Raw genomic sequence first — 15,645 nt, 5'->3', positions numbered from 1 at the left:
GCGACCTGGTACTAGGGAGGAACTGTGACTGTCCGCAAGTTTCAGCCAGCGTCCACACAGAACTTTTAATCCGGGACGAATTTGTTGCAGGTATGCTGTCCTCCCAAATCCGTCAGTGGCTGCTGGAGAAAGAGACACTAGGCCTCAAGGAGGCACAGGCCCTTGCTAGCTCCCTGGATGTGGCCTCCCGAAACGCTCGCGCACACGTCCCTGACCACGCGGACAGCCCCCTTGGGCAGTGTGGAACCCACCCGCGGCTGACCCCGATGCATCCCCCATCCCCCCCACAAGCTTGTGCCACATGGCTACCAGGCAACCCCGGGGGGCCCCCGCTGTTATTTTTGCGGGCAAGCCAAGCACCGCCGGCAGCGCTGCCCGGCCCGCTCCTCCACCTGCAAAGTTTGTGGCAAATAGGGCCATTTCGTGGCGGTATGCCTGGCCCGGGCGGTCGGCGCTGTCTCTGGGGCGAACCGTGGCCATTACCACAACTTTCTCCACGGGCCACGGGCACCGCCATCTTAATTTTCCCGAGCCATGTGTGGGCCCTGGGCGCCGCCTTCTTGTTCCCCAGGGACCATGTGCGATGCGTGGGCACGGCCATCTTGGCTGGAATCTCAGGACCCCGATTCGGATGACCACACACCGCCCGAGGTAAATCTTCAACTTTTATCACGATTCGCCTCGGTGACCCTGGACCAGTCTCGGCCCCGAACGCGACAACGACCGTGCTCATCAATGGGCGCAAAGCATCCTGCCTGATCGAATCCGGGAGCACAGAGTTTCATACACCCCAACACGGTAAAGCACTGTTCTCTTCCCATACACCCAATCTCCCTGGACTTCGGGGTCTCACTCTGTAGAGATCAAGGGGTTCTGCGTAGCGAACCTCACGGTCCAGGAGAAGAGAATTAAAAAATCTCCAACTCTACGTCCTCCCTCATCTCTGCTGCCACGCTCCTGGGATTGGACTTCCAATGCAACCTCCAGAGCTTAACCTTTAAATTCGGCGGCCCTATACCCCCCCCCTCACTGTCTGCAGCCTCGCGACCCTCAAGGTCGACCCGCCTTCCCTTTTTGCGAAACACTGTACCACCAACGGGTACCACCATAACCTCTACCACTATGACGCGAGACGACCACCCCGCCAGACTCTTTTTTTTTTTTCTAAACAGGGGTGAATGTGGTAGCCGTATTAGGGGTATTACGGTACCTAAGTTGAGACTGTAAGATCATTGGTGTGGGAGGTACCTGAGACAGGAAGATCATTGGTGAAGCCTGCCTGCTGGTTCCACCCAGTAAGGCGGAGTATAAGAGTCTGTCTCTCCCTCGCAGCTGCATTCTGTACCTGCGCTGCTGGGGGAAACATCTAGTCCAATAAAGCCTTCAATTGTCATCCAATCTCGCTTCTGGAGTCATTGATCGAGTATCAGACAGCAATCCATATAAAATCACGAGTCTAATCTAAAAATTACTGTAGTGAAAAACTGATAAGTTCCTGACAATTGGACAAGTCAATTGATCAGTGCAAAGAAAACTCCAGCAAACTTACTCGTGATTTTAGCATACTGGTATTTCACAAGTATGCTGTTTTCTTTTTGTCACTATTGCTGGTATTTATATTTAACTGCAAAAGACTTTTTAACCATTAATTTGAAAACAGTTAAGCCAATTGCTTATTGACGCTCTCGTCAAAATCTGCTTTGAATTGGTAACATTGTGCTAATTTAATCTGTGATAGTTGTGGAGGAGAATAAATTACTTCACGCGCAATTGCTACCAAAAGAAAATGGGCGTCATTCTCCGACCCCCCGCCAGGTCGGAGAATGGCCGTTGGCCGCCGTGAATCCCGCCCCCGCCGAAGTCTCCGCTCCCGGAGATTGGGCGGGGGCGGGAATCCGGCCGCGCCGGTTGGCGGGACCCCCCGCTGGATTCTCCGGCCCGAATGGGCCGAAGTCCCGCCCAGGAATTGCCTGTCCCGCCGACGTAAATCAAACCTGGTATTTACCGGCCGGGAGCGGGCTCCGGGGTCCTGGGGGGGGGGGGGGGGGGGGGGGCGCGGGGCGATCTGACCCCGGGGGGTGCCCCCACGGTGGCCTGGCCCGCGATCGGGGCCCACCGATCCGCGGGCGGGCCTGTGCCGTGGGGGCACTCTTTCCCTTCCGCCTCCGCTACGGCCTCCACCATGGCGGAGGCGGGAGACTCTCCCCACTGCGCATGCGCGGGAAACTGACAGCGGCCGCTGACGCTCCCGCGCATGCGCTGGGAAACTGACAGCGGCCCGCTGACGCTCCCGCGCATGAGCCGCATTCCGCGCCAGCTGGCGGGGCAACAAACGCCATTTCCGCCAGCTGGCGGGGCGGAAATCCCTCCGGCGTCGGCCTAGCCCCTCAATGTTGGGGCTAGGCCGCCAAAGATGCGGAGACTTCCGCACCTTTTTGCCGGCACGATGCCCGTCTGATTGGCGCCGGCTTTGGCGCCAGTCGGCGGGCATCCCGCCGTTGGGGGAGAATTTCGCCCAATATCTTTGGCTGAATACATTAAACTTAAAATTGTTCAGGAGCCCACCTACCTGATTTAAACCTGGCATGGTTGAGTCTCTTCCAAATGGTGGGAAAGGAACCCTCTCAGCATTTTTGACTATATAAAAAAAAAAGTTACACTCAATATCATTTGGTCACAAAATACTACAGTAATACAATATCTCCTACTTTGGCACTCTACACAACCAGTTGTACAATTATCTGTAACATTATCAATTGTACAACTGTAAATTGCACTTTCATTCCTGCAATCAGAGGCAGAAAGTTGAAATTTTCCTGATGTAAGCCGAGAACATAGAAAAAAACACTTTACATGCAGAAGTTGTGTAAATTGCGCACTTTATGGCCTTTATGCCAAACTGAAACCTTATATGCAAAACTCCAAGTTTCAAAATTAGCAATTTCAACATGTTCAATCTTTAGAACTTAGGTTTTCAGTTTTTTCTGGCAGAAGGTCTAGATCAATTTACATAATTACATTTTTAGAAACAGTATCCGATTTTAACACTAGGTTTCAGAGGATAAAGTCACTGATGTACAAGGTTATCCTGCTGCATGTCAGCGCAAAAAGCGTGGCCGCACAATTCTGGAACTCAGCTGGTCAAGACTTCTCCGGGTAAACCAACTCAAAGCACAAAGAACCCAACTCCAAAATAGTGAAGTCTAATTTAAAAGTGCTCAAGCAGCCGACTAATCCATTTGGGCATTTTACAAACTCAAGTATTCTTTAATGTTTCGGGAAAGCAGATGCACCAGTCTGCATTGGAAAACATTAAAAGTTGACCTGTGGAAGTGAAACACTTATATATACATGTACAGAGTTCAGTCCTGGCAGCCAAGTGTGCAGTTCTTACCCAGGGCAACATGTAACACTGCTCAAACTGTAGTTATTTGTATTAAGTTTGTACTGCGATATAACAGCAGCTCATTTCCACATCGCTGGTACCCTATGCTATAAGTATGTACATTTAATCAACAGCTTAAAAAAATCCTCCTGCCCCAGAATGACGCAAATGGGCACGAGTGAGTTACAAAGCCGAAACGATTTGCTTTTCCAGCAAAAGAAAAGGTCAGCTTCTATAGGAAGCAAAACAAAATCAACTAAAAATGGACTATTATACAATTATTTCCCTTAAATACCAAGAATAATCCAATTGTTAATTATTTTGCAGAGCTTTGCACAGTAGCAGTGGTTAGCACTGTTGCTTCACAGTGCCAGGGTCCCAGGTTCGATTCCCGGCTTGGGTCACTGTCTGTGTGGAGTCTGCACGTTCTCCCAGTGTTTGCATGAGGTGCCCCCGGGTGCTCCGGTTTCCTCCCACAAGTCCCGAAAGAGGTGCTGTTAGGTAATTTGGACATTCTGAATTGGCCCTCAGTGTACCCGAACAGATTGTGGCGACTAGGGACTTTTCACAGTAACTTCATTGCAGTGTTAACGAAAGTCTACTTGTGACAATAAAGATTATTATTCTATTCATAGAATTTAGAGCTGAAGGAGGCCATTCGGCCCAGCGAGTCTGCATCAGCCATTGGAAAGAGCACCCTATCCAAGCTCACACCTCCACTCTATCCCCATAACCCTACCTAACCTTTCTTTGGACACCAGGGGCAATTTACCATGGCCAATCCACCTAACTTGCATGCCTTTGGACTGTGGGAGGAAACCAGAGCACCCGGAGGAAATCCACGCAGACACGGGGAGAACGTGCAGACTTCATAGACAGTGACCCAAGCTAGGAATCAAACCTGGGACCCTGGAGCTGTGAAGCGACTGTGCTAACGTGCCGCCCTAATATTGTACAGGAAGAACTTCTGGTTTCGTCGGGCACCCAGTTAAATGGATCAAAATTTAATACAAATAATACAAATTATACCAGCTACTGTATTATACTTATAAAATGTTGCATAATTCCCCAGAGCACAGTTTCTGAAATGCATTTTATGTTTAGCAAAAATCGGAAAACTAGCAGCCAAGAGAAGCTAGACAGTTAATTTCTCCCAATTCATGATCAATAGCCCAAATAATCCCATTTTGATTTACTAAATTTAGTTCCTACTTAAACCAGGCATTAAAGACACGACAATGCAGTTAATTACTGCAAACACTTTCACTGCCACCCTTGCTCTCATAGTTCAGTTGGTAAAACTCCTGCCTTTGGGTCTGACGGTGTAATTCAAGTCCCATTGAGGATTTGAATATCTAATCTACATCACCACTTCGATGCGTTACGAGTTCTGTGTTGTCAGAGGTTCCATCATTCAGATGAGACATTAAACTACAATCACGTTTGTCCAATTCGGGTGTCGATACAGATGCAGTATTCAAAGTTCTCTCAGCGCTCTGACCAATTTTTCTCCCATAACCAGTAACACAGAGACTTGCATTTTATGTCTTGCATTTCATGACCTCAGGATGTCCCAAAGCGCTTTACATCCAATTAAGTAATTTGAAGCGTAGTCAGTGTTGCAGTGTAGAAAACACAGCAGCCAATTTGTGCACAGCAAGGATCCAAAAGCAGCAATGTGATAATGTACAGATAATCTGTTTTTCCTCTTTAGGGGATGTTGATTGAACAATAAATATTGGTCAGGGCACAGGGGAAAACAGGCCTGTTCTTCAAAATAGTACAGTACGATGGAATCTTTTAAGTCCACCTCAAAGAGCAGCGGAGCCTCAGTTTAACGTTTATTCTAAAGATGGCACCTCCAAAAGCGCAGCATTCCCTCAGTTTAGATTTTACTCCAAAGTCTCAGAAGCAGAGCATTACCTATTAAGCCACTGCTAGTCAGCATATTCCAAATGAATGCACTGTGTGAAGTGAATTTCAATATTTCTAACATAGGTGCTACATGAATGCAATTTTTTTTTCTTTTCAGTAACAGATCCGTGCTTAAGAACTCAGTTTTATTAGTGTCACAAGTAACACTGCAATGACGTTAACTGTGAAAATCCCCCAGTCGCCACACTACGGCGTCTGTTCGGGGTACACGGAGGAAGAATTGAGGGAGAATGTCCAATTTGTTGAGTTGTTGAGGAAACTGGAGCACCCGAAGAAAACCCACACAGACAAGGGAAGTACGTGCAGACTCCGCATAGACAGTGACCAAAGCCGGGAAACAAACCCAGATGCCTGGCGCTGTGAAGCAACAGTGCTAACCACTGTGCTACCTTGCAACCCCCAGTTCCACTAGGTCTTGAAGTTTAGCACTGAAATGCTTATTCATTATATATGTCCTGTGCTAAAAGGCAGCCTATCACTGCATTATCTATGTATCAGCACCCATAATGATTTACAATATTAGGAGCATAAATTTAATTAAGCATCTCCAACACATTAAAATTTAAAGAACTGTTTTACCGGAGTTTCTGGATTAAAAGCAAAGGCCTAAACGATTTAAAGAAATGACACACAAATATTTTGCATCTAAAAATGGCACTGTTTAACAATCAATTATCAAGAGGTTGTGACAAGACGCAAATCCAAAGTTTTACTTTGAGCAGTTATGTACAAGATGGAACTACAGCAGGTTGCAGCATGAATTACTGTGACAGCAGGGGGTTAGACAACTTCACATAAATTTTGGAGCATCCAATCTCAGAATTTTGAGGTGCGAAGGTGAGCTGCTGAGCCCGAATTTGACTCTTGGCCACTTTTAATGATGGGCAGCAGTGGCAGAAGTGTGGAAAAGGGAAGCCAAATACATTTGAAAGACAGCCCATTAAAAAAAATAAAGAGACTCCACAACCTCCCACTATGTATACACACACCCTACCAGAGATGACAAGTATAGACAGCATACAAAGTGAAATAGTGCGAAATCTGGTGATCGGAAATACAAATCATAAAAAGATGGAAACAGTCACTCAATTGGAAACATAAAACCAACGCAGGTAAAACCAGCCGCACCCAAATAAAACAATTCAAAGGTTATTCAGAGGGAAGCAATTTTTATGACATTGGTTCAAAGATTTGTTAAAGCACAAATAACAAATGGAGTCATGTAATTATTTGTTTACTCCACAATAGATTCACCAACATGTTAGTGCAAACATTGTAATTTTTAAAAAGACAAAATGTTTATGTAGGAACAGTGGAACAAACTGGGTCGCTGAAATGAAAAACACCCCTAATACTTAACGTTTTCAATCTGATGCAATTATAATTCTCTCTAAAAACGAAAGAATTAATCCAAAAATTACCTAACTATGCAATTATAATTTTCTCTAAAAATGAAAGAATTAATCCAAAGATTACCTAACTAGGCAGTAACATTACCATTCAAAAGCTTTGGAATGTATGAAATGTGACTAGTGACGAGATTTTATTACTATATCCATTAGACAATGTTTACCTGGTAGATCGTGACAGTGATGCAGCTGAGAGAATTAAGATATATTATTTTAAAAACACTTTGATAAGTGAAAGGTAGCATAGCTTTAAAGCTTAATTGTGTGAGAGAGAGAGAGAGAGAGAGAGAGAGAGAGAGAGAGAGAGAGAGAGAGAGAGTGAGAGAGAGAGCGAGCGAATAGATGGATTAAACTTTTGCTTGGCTGAACTGCAAAATATAGTTCCAAAGATTGCTTCTAATATCAAATTAATGGTGCTATAGTCCTGCATTTATAAACCCAGTGAAATCATTGTTAATTCCAAAGATGCAGGCGTCACCGGCAAGACAGCATTTGGTTGCGCACTCGTTATTACTCAGGTGTTTTGATACAATCAAGTGCCTTTGGAGCATAGTTAATAGTCAACCATATGGGACTGGGCTAGACTGAGTAAGGTTGCATGTATCCTTTCTCAAGTAGGACATTAGTGAACCAGTAGAGATTTTACGACTATCCAAAACTTTTACCAAAATAGATTTTTTTAATATAAGAGAACATAAATTCTCAAACTGCCATGGTGGGACGGCACAGTGGTTAGCACTGCTGCCTCGCAGCACCAGGGACCCGTGTTTAATTCCAGCCTTGGGTCACTGTCTGTGTGGAATTTTCACTATTTCCCCATGTCTGCGTGGGTTTCTTCCCACAGTCCAAAGATATGCAAGTTAGGTGGATTGGCCATGCTAAATTCCCCCTTAAGTGTCCAAAAGGTTAGGTGGGGTCACTGGGTTATGGGGATAGGGTGAGGTTGTGGGCCTAGGTAGGGTGCTCTGAGAGGGGGTCGGTGCAGACTTGGATGGGCCAAATGACTTCCTTCTACACTGTAGTGATTCTAATTCAGTTTTACCAGATTAATAGCCCATCCCTATGGATTATTAATTTAATAGCATAATCACTAGGCCATCGCATCCAAATATATATTTTTAAATAAATGTTTTTATTGGGTTTTTGAACAAAGCATATTTACCGTTATGTACACAGAATAAGAAATATATATATATACACATATATAGAAGGGAGGGTACACCCAAACATACCAAAAAAAAAATAATAAAAAAGAAAATTGAATAACTGGTAGGGCATTGTGCTTTGTGCACCAGCTCAACAGCAGCAAATCTGTACAACTGGCAAAATTATTTACAACACAAGTAGGCGACTGTTTGTGTGTGTGGGGGTGGAGGAGACTGGGGAGGTAAATATACATTTGGGTGCCGGAGAAACAACTACAGTGGGCAATACTCGAATGGGTTTGGTGTTGGTGTTGTCACTTGCTTCTCCCGGACGGATCTCGCTGCCTTTGTTGTTTTGCGCTCACCTCCGCTTCAGCTGTTCCTTCCATCTTTCACCTGTTTTCTTTTTCTCTGTTCCTGGAGATGCCAAGTTTGTTATCATATCCCGTGCCCTCCTTCCAGCTGTCATTCCCCTGCCCCCCCCCCCCACCTCCCTGGTTCTCCTCTCTTGTTCCCTGTCCCTTCCCACCTCCTTTCCCCCCCCCCCCCCCCCCCCCCCCTCCTGTGGTTCGCCTTTCTTTCCTCTTAGGTTTAGCTGTTCTCCCCCCACCCCCCCTCCCGGTCTATCTCTCCCTCTCATGCTTTGACTACTTTCCCCTGATTCTTGGCTACCAGGCTAGTCTTCTGCTTGTTCGTTGGCCATATACAGGTCACAATTGGGTGAATGGCTCCCACGTTCTGTGGAAGAAGTCATCTGACCCTCGGATGGCGAATTAGATTTTCTCCATTTGGAGAGATTCCGAGAGGTCGGACAGCCTGTCTGCAGCTTTGGCTGGTGCTGCTGACCGCCAGTCGAACAGGATTCTATGGCGGGCGATCAGAGAGGCAATGGCAAGGGCGTCCGCCCTCCGCCCAGAGAATAGATCTGGCTGGTCTGAAACCCCAAAGACCGCCACCTTCGGGCACGGCTTCACCTTCATCCCCACCACTTTGATCGCATCCAAATATTGACATATTCTCAGTATTTAAGATGGGGGTTGTGTTTTCTTAGCAATTTTTCTCAAATGAAAACAAGTGCCGCCTAGAAAGTTTTGACTCAAACCTACAAATTTCCAAACATATCTATGCTAGAACATAGAACATAGAAAAATACAGCACAGAACAGGCCCTTCGGCCCACGATGTTGTGCCGAATCTTTGTCCTAGATTAATCATAGATTATCATAGAATGTACAGTGCAGGAGGCCATTCGGCCCATTGAGTCTGCACCGGCTCCTGGAAAGAGCACCCTACCCAAGGTCAACACCTCCACCCAACACTAAGGGCAATTTTGGACACTAGGGACAATTTATCATGGCCAATCCACCAAACCTGCACATCTTTGGACTGTGGCTAGAGTTGAAGTGTCCTTTAGTCTTTAAAAAAGGCTTGTTTAAGCTAACATTCAGGTGTACAGTTCATTTGATTTTGAAACACAAAACATATGCCCTTTTTATGAGGTGGAGTTACAGAAGAGTTTGCCACACTGGCGATTAATACCAGGACACAGGATTATTACATTTTCATGCATTTGATTGAAATCAACTTAGTTATTGAGATTTGATCCAGATTCTAATTGAAGTAACAAAGCCAGTTGTTTTCTTGGATGCGTTTTGTAGATGGATCCATCTTCTATCTTTATTCCATTTTTATTTTTAAACCATGAAGTCGAATGTGGTTATTAGTGAAGAAATACCACACTAGCAATGGAAATTAAAAATAAAAGATATGCATTCCAAGACCACAACAGACAATTTGACATCAAAAGTTATGAGCTTACTACAGCAATTTAATTCTTGATATACTTAGTTTATCTATTTCCCTGTCCTTCTCACTCCAGTGGGTGTGTCACTGAATGAAGATTAGCTGTTGCTTCTGCACCACATGATTAGACCCGAATTAACACGAGGAAACATTTCATTGGGTATCACAGGAGGAATTATGGCTTCTATACCATCGTTATTTAGAACACTTGGACTGGGTATTCATTTATATGCAAATCAAAAGATACACGTCTCAGACAGATTTTAACATTTCAAGTAAACACACTACTCGCCGAATACTCCAGACACCGAATACTTTAAGGACCCATAGAATGAATTTAGGAGCATGCAGGCTTTTGCCTTTTGTTTTTAACGCTTCCCAATTCAGAGTTTACCACAATTTATATCCATAATTCCCAGATGCAGTTTAATCCCCACTGAATTTCGGATTTGCTTTTCCTATGCTCCAGTTCATATTTTCATCTTGTGCATCAAACATACCGAAGCAACATTGCTCACACTAAAGCAACTGGGTAACGAATGACATAGTGCTCAAACACTTTAACAAGATACATTTTTTAAAGAGCTGCGATATCCCCATGTTTAATGCTCACATTTCAACAAAGTTCTTTAACAAACTAGGGGATGTGGAGGCAGTGGCATAGTGGTATCATCGCTGAACTCATAATCCAGGGACCCAGAGTAATGGTCTAGGAACCTGGGTTTGAATCCCACCATGGCAGATGACAGAATTTGAATTCAATAAAAAAATAAATGTGGAATTAAAATCTAATGGTCACCATGAAACCACTCTCAATTGTCATAAAAGCCCATCTAGTTCACGAATGCCCTTTAGGGAAGGAAATCAGCTGTCTTTACCTGGCCTATCCTTCATGTGACTCCAGACCCACAGCAATGTAGTTGAAACTTAACTGCCCCCTGAAATGGCCAGCAAGCCACTCAGCTGTATTAAACCACTACCAAGTCGATAAGAAATGGAAGTGGACAGACCACTCAGCATAGACTTGGACACCGGAAATGACAATGGCAAACTCAGCCCCATCGACCAAGCAACAACCTCATGAACATCTGGGGGCTTGGGAGAGCTGTCCCACAGATGAGTCAAGCAACAGTCCAACATACTCATGGAATCATTCCTTACAGATAATGTCCCAGGCATCACTATCACCTTCCCTGGGTATGTCCTTTCCCATCAGCAGGTCAGACCCAGCAGAATGGGCAGCAAGGTAGCATTGTTGCCTCACAGCGCCAGGGTCCCAGGTTCGATTCCCAGCTTGGGTCACTGACCGTGTGCAGTCTGCACATTCTCCCCATGTCTGCGTGTGTTTCCTCTGGGTGCTCCGGTTTCCTCCCACAAGTCCCGAAAAACATGCTGTTATGCAATTTGGACGTTCTGAATTCTCCCTCAGCGAACCAGAACAGGCGCCGTAGTGTGGCGACTAGGGGATTTTCACAGTAACTTCATTACAGGGGTAATGTAAGCCTACTTGTGACAATAATAAATATTATTATTATTAGGTGGCAGCACAGTGGTATACAGTGGGGCAGTAGCTATCCTAAGGGTCTTCAACATTGACTGAGGACCCCCATGAAGTCTCATGGCATCAGGTCAAACATAGGCAAGGGTATCTCCTGATCACTTACCACCAACCCCCACCTTCCCCCAGCTGATGAATCAATACTGGTGGCAAGGGCGCAGAATGTACTCTGGTGACTTCAATGTCCAACACCAAGAGTGGCTTGGCAGCACCACTATTGATCAAGCTGGCAGAGTCCTAAAGAGCATAACTGCTAGAGTATGCGTGCAGCAGGTGGTGAGGGAACCAACAGAGGGAAAATGTACTTGACCTCATCCTCACCAAACTGTCCATGGCAGCATTGGTAAGAGTGACCATCGCGCAATCCTTGAGGAGATGAAGTCATGACTTCACATAGAGGATACCCTCCCCCGTGTTGTGTGGCCCTACCATCATGCCAAATGGGATAGATTTCAAACTGATCGAACAACTCGAGGCTGGGCAGCCATGAGGTGCAATGGGCCATCAGCAGCAGAACTGTACTCAATCACATCTACAAACTCATGGCCCAGCATATCCCCCACTCTACCATTACTACCAAGTCAGGAAATCAACCCAGTTCAAAGAAGAGTGCAGAGGGACATGCCAGGTGCAGCACCAAGCACATCGAAAGGTGAGGTGTCAACCCATTGAAGCGACAACACAGGACTAATTGCATGCCAAACAACACAAGTAGGAATTGATAGAAGGAGGCTAGATTCTCCGGTCACCCAGCTGTGTGTTTCTCAGCCGTGTGCATCTGTGACAGGATTTGATCTTCCCACCGCTTGCCAAAGGGATTTCCCATTGTAACCACCCCACACAGCTGCGACACCCACTAATGGGGCTGCACTGCCGGCGGGAAAATTGGATCCCAATGGCCGGAGAATTCAGGCCAGAGTTGTGACATCCCACAGCCAACAGATCCGATCTAGGCACTGCAGAACTGCTACTTACAGTCTAGATTGGGTGAACAGTTAAACAACTCACTGGAGGAGGCTCCACAAATATCCCCATCCACAACATTCATGTCACACAGGTGCCAGGCAATGACCTTCACCAACAAGAAAGAATCTAACCATCGCCCCACAACATTCAATGGCATTACATTTGCTGAATCCCCTATCAATATCCCAAGCAGTTATTATTGACCAGAAACTGAACTATCCATATACACTGGCTACAACTGCAGGTCAGAGACTGGGAATCCTGCCACGAGTCACCTCCTGACTCCCAAAAGTCTGTCCACCATCAACAGTCAGGAGTGTGATGGAAAACGTGCTTGGTTGAGTGCAGTTTCAACTCAAGAAGCTCCCCATTACCCAGCAGCATGTTTGATTGGTACCTCGTCCACAAACATCACAGCCCCTCCACTACCGACGCACAGTGGCAGAAGTGTACCATCCACAAGAACTCACCAAGGCTCCTTCGGAGCACCTTCCAAATTCACGATACTACCACCTGTAAGGGCAATAAATGCATGGGAACACCACCACCTGGTACACCATCCCAACTTGGAAATATACCGCCATTCTTTCACTGTCACTGGGTCAAAATCCTGGAACTCCCTCCCCAATAGCACTGTGGGTGTACTTACATTACTTGGACTGCAGTGGTTCAAGAAGATAGTTCGTACCATCTTCTCAAGGGCAATTAGGGATGGGGAATAAGGTTGTCACAGCCAGTGACGCCTACACCCCATGAATGAATAAAAGTTAAAAGGACTCATCTCATGCAATTCCGCAAGGTACGAGGTTCCTTTTCAGTCAAAGCCATGACTGTCCCTTTTGTAACTAGTTTTTAAACATTTACTAGTTATCAACCTTCAGCTCTTCATTAAACAAAAGTAAGACAACTCATACAGGGAAACCCATTAAAAAAAAAATTATGTCACACCTAAATTTCCAAGTGATTTTAACAGTTGTGTTGAAAGCAACAATATTTATTAAGACTACAATAGCAGTTATAACATTTGAAGCAATAAGCCTTTTTAAAGGAGGATTCTCAAAAAAGGTAGTGCAACTGCAAGAAAATTAATCAAACAAACAAGACAGTTTATTCCACATTTTGACATGTTAAAATTTTCCTGGGATCTCTGACCCCATCTACAGAGGCTATGTTACGCATTAGAAAAACCCACAAAAAAAAAAAAAAAAAAAAATCCATACCCATGTGCAGTAGTGCAATACTTCCCAGTAAACAATACTACATGCTTTTGTATCTTAAATAATTCTCATTGAAATGTCATTATTTTCAATCTGTTTATGATCTAGGGAATGAAACCCAGTTCCAACAGATCTACCCCCACCAAGGACATGAGTTAAGGAAGCAAATTCCTTTTCAGTTTGTGATGAATGGTGAATGTGTCAGATTAGAAGTCACATTACACTGACTCAGCCAACTGCGAGTATGCACCGAAGCACAACTAGCCCAAAGCTTGTAGCTTTGGGGTGAAGAGAAGTGTGGAGCAAATGGTGGGAATACAGAGCTGGTTCAAGTATATACGGTAGCATATTTCTTGGTCACAGCACATGTGGGTTATGAGAATGCTATTACCTTGTTTCTCAAGATGCAGAGTATAAGCATTACTGCCTAGATTATTAAAGTGTTTGCAAATAGTTCTGGTGGGATAACAGGTAGTTAAATATGCTAATATGCCCGATGCAAAGTTTTACATCATTCAATTTACAGATCATATAATCTGTTAACTGCCTCTATCTGTTCCCCAAATCTGGCCTCTTGTCTATTGAACATCCTCAATTTTAATCACTCCTCTATTGGAGTCATTAAACCTTAAACTCAAATTCCTTTCCTAAATCCCTCTGCCCCTATCATCCTTTAAGACATTCTTTACAACCTCTCTCTTTCACCACGTTCTTGGTCATCTGCCCTTATATTTCCTTTCAAGGCTTGGTGTTAAAAGCTTGCTCCCAGGAAGTGCTTTGGGACATTTTATCATGGTACAAGTGTTATATAAATACAGTACAAGTTGCTGTTGTACGGTTCATGCATCTGTTGGGCCTCTTCCTTTTTCTACCCACCCCCACTTGAATCAAATGGCCATCAACTTTAGTATTTACCTCTGAAGAACACAACCTGCTGATGCTTCTATATACTGACCAACCTGTACACTTGCAATATTTCAGTTTTCTTTGAATTTCCAGCATTTTCAAGTTTCCCTTCTCATTTTTCTGATAGTTGACTGCCCATGTAGTGATTTCCTGCAATCTCAAATTGGTTAAACTGTCAATGGTTCTGGACCATTTAATTCAGACAACACCACGGCCAATAAAGGCTGGTTGATAACAATATCATTGTGGAAGGCCAACTTGAGGCACACCGGTATGATTCTTTGCAAACCCTCTGACAGACAGCACTCAGAGCTACATGTTATAGGTTTGTGTGTGGTTGCTTGCAGTCAGCTCATGAGTTAGTCTAAAGCAGTTGGGGTATGAGATAGTCAGAGGACTCTTGATGTGAAGCAGTCACTTTGGTACCTTGATATCTTTTTCAGAGATTTAAATATGTTTGGGTTTGCACAGGATTACATTTGAAGATGGGTCTCTCTAGTCTTCGTATTCTTGGAAACTTCCTTGATAACTGAATAGTTATCACTGCAACATAAATGGTTCACGCTTCTTGTTGGTCTACTGTTGAACATAGTATAGTACATAATGGTCAATGTGACAGCAATCAATTTAATTTTTTTTTTTAAAAAAAAAGGAACCCAACAGGTGATCAGATTCAGACAGCAGAAAAATTGTTGGTCTGAAGTTTACATAGGGTTAAAGATGCGAGGCCAGCAAAGAGAGCATTGGAATAGTTGTCACCTTCAACCTCAAAATCCCAGTCATAGACTTCCAAAAGGCAATTGATACAATGCCACACAACAGACTGGAGCAAAGTAATGGCTCATGGAATAAAAGGCAGTGGCAACATGACTGCGAAATTGGCTGAGTGACAGAAAACAAATTACTTAATGGTTGTTATTCAGACTGGGGGAAATATCTATAGTGGAGTTCCCAGAGATCAGTGTTAGATTCCTGTTCTTCCATATATATATTAATGACCTAGACCTTTGTGTACAGGGCATAATTTCAAAATGTGCAGATGATATAAAGCTTGGAAGGATTTGTGAACTGGGAGGAAGATAGTGTAGAAGTGCTTTTCAAACTTTTTTTTCCCGGGACCCATTTTTGCCAACTGACTGACCTTCGGGACCCACGTCGGCCGACCTTCGGGATTCTACATTATCCGAGTCAAGATCGTCTCTCAACTGTCCTTATTTCATCTCTTATCAACAGTGCTACCCCACCACCTTTTCCTTCCCTCCTGTCCTTCAGAAATATTCTTGAATATTAGGTTCCCAGTTTTGATCTCCTGGTAACCATGT

At 44.5% G+C, this 15,645-nt stretch overlaps 1 protein-coding gene across 14 annotated transcripts in view; it reads right to left on the bottom strand.

The window, feature by feature from the left end:
- The window catches only part of LOC140395092 (transcription factor E2-alpha-like), a 194,826-nt gene that overhangs the window by 90,394 nt on the left and 88,787 nt on the right, over nt 1-15,645 (bottom strand). For all 14 annotated transcript variants that reach the window (XM_072482486.1, XM_072482493.1, XM_072482489.1 and 11 more), the window contains one exon: nt 2,570-2,637. In XM_072482486.1, the coding sequence (XP_072338587.1) occupies nt 2,570-2,637 (68 nt within the window). The remainder of the gene's footprint in view (nt 1-2,569; nt 2,638-15,645) is intronic.

Source organism: Scyliorhinus torazame, chromosome 18 (genome assembly GCF_047496885.1).
Source record: "Scyliorhinus torazame isolate Kashiwa2021f chromosome 18, sScyTor2.1, whole genome shotgun sequence".
In the NCBI taxonomy this organism is placed as follows: Eukaryota; Metazoa; Chordata; class Chondrichthyes; order Carcharhiniformes; family Scyliorhinidae; genus Scyliorhinus; species Scyliorhinus torazame.
Note: the sequence above shows the minus strand (reverse complement) of the source record. Positions and strands in the feature narration are given on the sequence as shown.